Source organism: Pocillopora verrucosa, chromosome 9 (genome assembly GCF_036669915.1).
Source record: "Pocillopora verrucosa isolate sample1 chromosome 9, ASM3666991v2, whole genome shotgun sequence".
NCBI classification, from domain to species: Eukaryota; Metazoa; Cnidaria; class Anthozoa; order Scleractinia; family Pocilloporidae; genus Pocillopora; species Pocillopora verrucosa.
The window spans coordinates 12,794,315-12,803,043 of NC_089320.1; the positions used below are offsets into that span (position 1 = coordinate 12,794,315).

The following is an 8,729-nucleotide window of genomic DNA, read 5'->3' on the forward strand; positions in this document are numbered from 1 at the left end:
AATTTTCAACAGTAACTTGCTCCGTACTGTTTTTTTTTTCGCTTTAATTTAATGTGTTGAGGTGTGCAGGTGGATATTAGGGGCAGCTTGTGAAATTCTACACAAAGCCCTAAGAAACTTAATCTCGCGAAAAATATTTATTTGAAACGTTGTGCGCGAATGAACTGTTTTCCATAGAAGCATGTATTTCAAGTCATCAGAAAGTGATGTAGTCATCTGCACACAAAAGAACCGAATACTGAAAACGAGTATTCTTGCCATTACGCGGGATGTAGCCAAAGAAAATAGAAGAAAATCGCGAGGATGTAGATCAGACAACTCCTGAAAATTTTTAAATCTCCACCTTACAGATGCGTCCGTATGGATGCATTTGTCTTTTTGTATGAATGGCATTCTCTTTACAAAAGAAAACGCCTACTTACCGCAGTAACCAAACTTTTTTTTTCCCGGATGATGACAGCGCTGATGATCTTCTTAATGCCTTCGATCTCTTGATGGTCAACTGCTCAACATTCGTTGTACATGTAGAATTATTTTTATGAAACTATTAGTCCTCTCTGATTCATGTTTACAAATATTCAAACTTACCTACTTCTGTCGTCCTGCGTAGATCCCTGAAGCTATAGGTGTTTACCAGCCTGAAAGTAGGTTTTTGGAAAACCTTCTGATCAGTACTGGCAACCTTGAGGGTATACCATAGCAAATGAAGATCTTGCTTCTTTAAACATGAGATGGCTTTAAATAATGCGTGAAACCTAATAATAGGTTATTAGGGCTTAGGTTATTGTTATCAAGTCATTTTGATGATATTATCTAACGACTCCGGCTTTGTCCAGCTTGCCAAAACCTTAAATAAATTTCAGCTTTAAATAGGTGCATGTAAATTAATCAAACAAAAGGGTATGGGTAATACTTAATCAACTAAAGAACAATATACTCATGTCTAACAGGTGTTTTCATGACAAAAAAAACTAAAGAGAAGACAGAAGTTTTCAAAAAGACGCGTGTGAAGGGGTATAAATATATAAGTGAAAGAGTGTAAGACAAAATAAAGATTTTAATCTATTGAGAGATAACTTCTTTCATCTGGTCAAATCTTGCCAACGGGTTCCAAGGTATAAGAAATTATTCATTCAATGCTCGTTACGCGAAGGCCGTTTTAATTTTCCTACCGCACAAGTTAATGTATGCTATTGCCTATCATCTTACAAACACAAAAGTTAACTGACACGCGAATCTATGACTCTGAGAGACAATCTTGTCACTATAGAACTGACTGTAGCTTTTGCTACATGCATTTAAAATCTATACGTAATAACATTGGTGTCAACAAGTGTTGGGATAAAAGAAAAATATGTTGAAACTGAGTCAGCTTTCTAAACAAGGACTAAGGTTCCCCCGTTCTGACTCTTTTACTGTCAAATCTCTACTTACAAAATAAACACGGAACAATAAATTAAACGCGTTTCTAATGCGAAAGCTCTCAGTTGATATTTTTGTTGTTGTCCCCGTAAAGAAAGGAAGTTTTAACGCTCTTTATGTAATATTCTGCCCTGGCGTCTACTTCGTTTTACGGTTAAATATTTCAAGATTGGTTAAAACTAAATTAGAAAGTTACAAAACACAAAACTTTAAAATATAACTAGATAAAAGAAAAGAGTGAACTGAAAGAATGACACTTACATTGCCGTGTTTACTTTAGGCTGCACTCGATGCGATTTTGAAGTGCGATTTGCAAGAAAGAACGGCTGTCTCCAGCCAGCGAAACGAACTAACCGAGAAGCTACTTCGATCAAAAGATTCACCTTGATTTTAAATACTACCTTTTTGCACTGACACATTCCGCACGGTTAAAAAGAAATATGCCAACATTCTTAAACGAAAAAAAACGTAAAAAAGGAAAGCATCATAACAGTGATAGAGAAGTTGTAGTCTATAGTTTAATTTGGAAAATTTTCTTTTGACATCAATGCTCTCATTACTTTCATGCATCTTTATTTTGAAGTTTGTAACTGACATGAATCAAGCACTATATGGAATTGTCATTCAATTTTTATTACCTGAGAATTACCATAACATACTCTGCAAATAATACCGTTTGTAAACTCACTTATTTTATTTTTTATTGTTACTGCCTCAAGATACAGATCTTTCCTCCTGCACATCATAACGAAATTGTTTCGTCAGAAAGGTATCTTTTAATTCTACATTTAATTTTTAACTTCGAATAATGATTTCCTTGTAATGCTTAGCCACGAGGTAATTTCTTGGTTTTCAACCTTATTGTTTTCTCTCACCCTGCGTTGACATATCATTTTGAATGCTACAAGAGCCCGCAAGCTTGCATGTCAAAAGATGTAGCCCTCTGCCCAATCACACGTCAGAAAGTTTTGCGTGGCTAAGAGAACACTTATCCGGCCCGGTAAAAAATTTTACTCTTGGATACCCTCTGTATATTGTTGAATACTGTTTTCACCTTTTGGTGACGTAATTCTCAAGCCCCAGGTAAGTTATTCCGCTCCTAATCATAGTTTACCTAAAAGCTTACGTAAATCTTACCTTTACCGCGTTTTCCCACAAATCGTCCAGCAGCGATCACGTTTAGTGGACGATATGCTTTCGTTAATTCTCGTTGTTTACATAACAAATTTATCGAAACAGTTACTCGGTCTTATTTTTGCCATAGGGAGTCTATCTTGACTTCAAATTCGTAAGCATAGTGCATAAAAACGTGAATATCCTATACTGGTGGACTAGTATCTGCTTTCATAGAATATTCCAAGAGTATACACACATGCATAATTCATTATAAGAGCTGGCCGCAACTAATCAGCTTACAAGAATCATAAAGAAATACGTTCTTCATAATTCCGTAAGTGTTCTTTCGTACTTAAATGAAATATCGAATGGCGAATTTCTATTATCTCAATAATGTACAATTGGTTTAGCTGTAAAACAGCTATTTATTAATCATAACTTAAAATAGCGAGCATGTCAAATTCAGTTTTTCTTTTTTTCTTTCTTTCCTCCGAGTTACTTATGTTAATTTCTATTCTTGGCACTAAATGATTCAAAGCAGGCATATTCCTTTATCCAAAGCATGTCCTTACTTTGTGCACGTAATAATATCAGTTTCATTTCTTTCAATTTAGCTGAAATCTTTGAAGTAAATTTATGAGGAACATTGTTGTAATCCATTTTTATTTCAATTCTTTGCTGAGTATTGATGATCCTGAGTAATTACAAAAAGACAAAATTGCGTGAGATATCGCTTCATGTTTCATTCTGCCCTCTGTTTACCCCATGTTGCGATTTCTTACTAACGATGGTGGTTAAAGAGTGTGCCGGATTTAATTTTGTTTCTCTAAACAAGTTAGAGTCAAACTTGCTTCAACCGGCCTTAAACTTAAGCGCTATCATCCAAAGGGAACTTAGTCCATGACAGAAGAAGAATAAGATCTGTAACAAGAAGGGGGGGAGGACTTGGTTCTGTCACAATAAAAATTTACCTGCATGATCCTTCCATAAGGCTCGCTCTGTATTATTAATATTACCCTCCCCCCCCTCCCTTGTTATTGGCACTAGTCCCTCCTTTATACTATATTGGCGACGACTGAATCCCCCTCCTTTCCCACTGAAAACCATTTGATCCTCCACCCAAAATCTCCACGCTTCCTCCCCCCCCCCCAGCGTAATAAATAATGCCTTGATAAATACTGACTAGTTTGCCATAAGATCAGAGATCAACTCATTACATGCAAATCAATCCTGACATGTACATGTGTCACTTCCAATCGGCACCATGTCTGCTCAGCTTTGTAATTCTCCAAGCGGCTTTTAAAATGCTGGTTTTAACAAGAACGTTTGACTTTCAAACTTTTAAACCTTTAAAAACTTACGAAGAGAGGAGTGAATAAAGGGGGTAATTTTCTAGAGAAACTGTGGTGCTGCGTCGGTGGGAGAGTACAACAGGTAATTTAGTGTTAACAACCGAGTTGAAAATTGGCCACCGTTAGAAGTTTGAAGGCTGACGTTGCGAGCGTTAGCCCTTCGGTAGAGCGATATACGAAGGGCTGACGCTAGAAACGTCGGCCTTCAAACTCTTTACGGTGACCAATTTACTAAATTGGTACGTTTTCCACTCAGTTGTTAACACTAAATTACCTGTTACGAAGAGAGGATCAACCATTTTTATCATAAAATTAATAAGGGAACGTAAGTTTCTAGAAACTGGTGCTGCGTAGGTGGGGCTGTTAAAGGATAATTTGGATTGATCAACTGAGTGAATTATGAAAATTGGCCACCGTTAAGGGTTTATTAAGATAACGTCTTGAGCGTTAACCCTTTGTCATAGCGAACGACAAGGGGCTTTCGCTCCAAAGGTCAGCTTTAGAAACTATTCATCATCGTAATTTGCAATTTAAATTATTCAACACTAAGATTTAAACGCAAACCTTTTTAATGTTAATATTTGTTACTACATTTTTTTTTAAAGCCGAATCAGGAAGCCGTGCTTCCCAATCGATGAACAGGTAGAATTTGCGTAGAGAGCTTCCGACTGAATATATTTTTCAGTAGTCCAAATTATCTCTGTAGTATTATAATTAATTTTTCAATTTTTTTGTATACCTTTAAAAATTTTATTTTTCTTTTAGGCTGAAACTTTTGATTCGCTTATCGATCAGTTTATCTCTCGAAACGAAGGGTGAAATTGACCATTGTGTTCTATCTTCAGCCATTATAATTATGCTTAATGCTCTCTGTACCGCGAAAACCTCAAATTTGACAGCTTAGTTTGTTTGTTTTTACGCTTTTACACGAAGGTTGGTGTTGACGTTTAGCTCAACGAGAAGTATCGCTGGTTAAATATTGAAACAATTCGAAGATTTCAATTACTTCAATTCCTTTCAAAATTCTTCAAGCTGTCAGATAATCGAAGCTCGAAATTCTGAACCGGATCCACAATTTTCGGTTAACGCATTAAAAGGTAACTTGATCGCCTCTTTAACCCTTTACGTCCTAACATCAGTATTAATGTTCTCCATACTGTTCTCTGGAGCTGACAAGGAGAATTTGTCGAACAGGCAAGAGTTTCTTTAGCTGGTGATAATTTCCTTTATTCTCATTACATTAATATGTGATTCAGTGGTGATATTGTAAGGAGAAATTAGATGCTATTAACTCTGAGGGGTTAAAGGGTTAAAATAAACATTTCTGTCCATTTTGGTTGAGCCATGTTCATCTTTAAGGCTCGGTAACAGTTATGTATTGTGCAGTTTTCGTGTGTCTTTATCACCACGAAAAGGTAGATGAAATTTCTTTCTAAAACCAAATTTCTTACTCATTCCTGTAACTTTGGTTCAGGTAGATTTAAGTTACTTATAAGGTACTGAATCTGATAATTTTATTTTTTAAATTATCACTTTCCAGTCAGTTCAGCTTTTTTAATTCCTGCTTGTAAATTTGTTTCGTATCACGCTTTCCTTTTCTCTCGAAAGTGTTGATAAAACAGCTATCCTACTGGCAAAATTTCAACCAGAAGGTCTTTCAAAAGTTATGCTTTTTGGGTGCATCTCTGCGCTAAATTCAGCTAGATTTGCGGGCCATTTCTATCCCTCATTTCCTTAATTAAACACCATGTAACACTTTGACGAGGGTTATACTAAGGAAAGGCTAAAAATCAGTTGCAGGTGACCAAGAGAACAGTTTTACGCGGAACTGTTTACCATCTTTATTCCTCTCTTAGTCGCCCTAGACGATTTAGAAAGTGGGTTATTAACTGGCAAAGATCATGTGCTGCCTGAGCATTACCTATGATTATTGACCCTCTCATGTAACATTCGGGAAAAACTAGATTTTATTATTCATTTCCCCCTCTGTTCATGATATTGTTAACTTTATCAAATTTCCGCGTTCGGATTCACTTCTCGTTTTCGAAAACATAACTCACATACGATATATCAGAAAAAGCGCAGGATGTTCGAAAATGTCTTGAAAGGTGAACATGAATGCTTTTTCCAATCTGCCATCATCCTTGTAAAAGAGCAAAAGCTGATAAAACAATTGCGATGTTTTCAGTTTTAACTATTAATAACGCCGTTCTTGCTTTTAAAAACACCAAATGAGGGAAGAGCCGACACTAGACGCAAAAAAAAATTTTTGCAAAATAAGATTTTCACGATTTGCTATCCATCGGAAATCTGCTACATGTATAACGCTGATAGCCCAAAGGATAAGGAAACAGCGGGATATTACTGGGGAATATTCCCTAGGTGACCCTTCGGACCAATTTCCAGATCGAAGTGATTAAGGTCTATGTTGAAAATGTATCTCAAGATAAGAGAGTGTTTTTTTTTTCAACAGAAGAAGAGACAAACTTTCCTGTTGCCAAGGCCTTTTAAGTGAACACTAAAAATTCAACATCGACCGCCGTCAAAAAAAAAGTGACATTTGGTTACTTGAAAACGGTTTGCGCTTCACAGTAAAAACAAATATTTAACGAGTAGACATCACAGTCGTTTCTATCTTTAAAGATGATCTCAGGTTAGAATGCCAAAGTTTTCCTCGAGGAAAAACACATTTAGCCCCTCGGAAAGGATGCATGAACACATTTTATTAGGAATGGTAGCAATAGTGCATTGCATGGAAATCGAATGCAACACCTTTCGAAAACAAATTGTCATCCAAACAAAAAATGTTTTTTTAGGCTTTGTTCAAAATGATGCTATCAACATACGATTCATAGATTGACTTAAAGATTGAAAGCCTAAGAACCCTGTTGATAAAAGACCCGTGGAAACTGACAGAGTGACAATACATGTTGATTTTTTTAACTGTTTATTTGGTAAACATAACATTTTCAATCCAAAGTCAAATTAGGATTATCTTGCGTCCCCGTCTCAATCATCATTCTTGTCATTTACAGATGAAAGGAAGAAGTTAATCTAAGTGTTACTGTTTTAGATAGGTAAAGGCACCTGAGATACCACCCGTCAAAACATATAACACTCATTAGTAACTACTTCTGTTGATACTGACTTCCGCGCTTTGATCATCGATCAATCACTTACCATTGTTGTTATCCCTAATGAACATGCATTAATTTTATCTTTTTAGATAAAGAGGCGCTGTGATTCGCGCAGATGTTTGCATTAATAAGAGAGACGAGATTTCTCCGAGAAAGCTCGTTCGCCCAAGGTTTTAGGAACGTGTATATCGAAATTTCTCATGAGAGGGTTTAGTTTTTCATACTAACTGAGTTTCAATTTCTTCTTTATCATAGCTACAGAAATTTGATTGGAGTGATTTGTTTCGGAATAAAGAAAATTAATGGAGGCTTTCCACAACAACACAACAGGAAGCTCCACACATCTTACGGCTATGCCTAATCATTCAATGGAGACTGTTGAGGCTGTGAAAATAGTTTCTTTTTGGCTGATCATAACCGTTGGTGTCATTGGAAACTCGTTGGTTATTGTTGTTGTGAAAATGTTTCGCAGCATGAGAACCACCACCAACTACCTCCTGGTGAACGTAGCTGCTGCAGACATTGCCACGCTGTTTTTTACAGCAATCCTGTTCTTGATAACCACGAGGTACAGTGCTGCTCATTCTGGGGCATTTGCAAGTTTTGTCTGTAAATTTTTCTTCACTAATAGTATCGCGATTATCACGCTACTGGTAACTGCCCTCACGTTAACAATCTTGGCCTTCGAAAGATACCAAGCTCTGGTTAAACCATTTTCAGTAACCGGTAGACTGACCATTGACAGGATTGCTTACGTTATAACTGGAATCTGGATGGTTGCCGTTGCCTTAGTTATTCCTTTGCTATCTACCTTCCATTGGGATCCAAAGGATTATCTTTGTTCTCTCGGAGATGAAGAATATGAAATGATGGTCTACATTGATTGCTTGGTTGTCATTCTCACATTGGTCCCATTTTCTTTGATCGCATTCTTCTACTCTCAGATCGTTTATGGAATGTATTTCAAGAAGACAGTTTGCGGAAGCAAAGGCGAAAGATGTGACACACGAGAGGAAACGAGAGAAAAAAGAAAACTAGTGACATTGCTGATCTTGCTTACTGTCGCGTTTTTCGTAGCTTTCATTCCTTATGGAGTTCTGCTCATCTTAAAAGTGAGTAAAGTGAACCACTCATTCTTGTATCTCCAAACTGGTTCAAAGTATCTTACTTTAATGAACTGCTCGATAAACCCTTTTATCTACGCATTTCAAAGTTCTGATTATAGACTGGCATTCAAGGTCATCCTGAAGAAGATGTTAGGTCGTGATACGACTGAGGAACGTTCTGAACTGCTCGAAAGGCGTACCCGTACATCTGTTGGCAGAGTCGCAACTACAGTGTGAAGCAGTCTTCTTCCGACTGAGAGATTTGTTACTGATAGTATTTACAATAATGTTTCTCGAATTAACCCAAAATCAGAGAAAGCCTTAAGATATATTAATATTTTTTGGCTGTAAATCATACGTTTCCTTGTAAAGATCTCAGCGTGGATTGTAAATACACAATTTCCATTTTGAATGGGCTGTTCAAATCTATTAAAAATACTTTAAGTAAACGGAAAGTCCTATGAATACCTTAATCGAGATCCATCGAATCAATTGTCCCATAAGAGAAGAAATTAACAGCTTCCTGAACTTCAAAGTTAGCCTTATTTTAACCATACCCACCTCAAGAAAGCAACGGGGGTCGGTGTATAAAGAAA

At 36.6% G+C, this 8,729-nt stretch overlaps 1 protein-coding gene across 2 annotated transcripts in view; it reads left to right on the forward strand.

Moving 5' to 3' along the window:
- The window catches only part of LOC136276713 (ultraviolet-sensitive opsin-like), a 60,446-nt gene extending 52,069 nt beyond the window's left edge, over nucleotides 1–8,377 (forward strand). For both annotated transcript variants that reach the window (XM_066171881.1, XM_066171880.1), the window contains one exon: nucleotides 7,283–8,377. In XM_066171881.1, coding sequence (XP_066027978.1) covers nucleotides 7,330–8,370 — 1,041 coding nt within the window. In that variant the 5' untranslated portion in view covers nucleotides 7,283–7,329 and the 3' untranslated portion in view covers nucleotides 8,371–8,377. The remainder of the gene's footprint in view (nucleotides 1–7,282) is intronic.
- The last annotated feature ends 352 nt before the right edge of the window (nucleotides 8,378–8,729 follow it).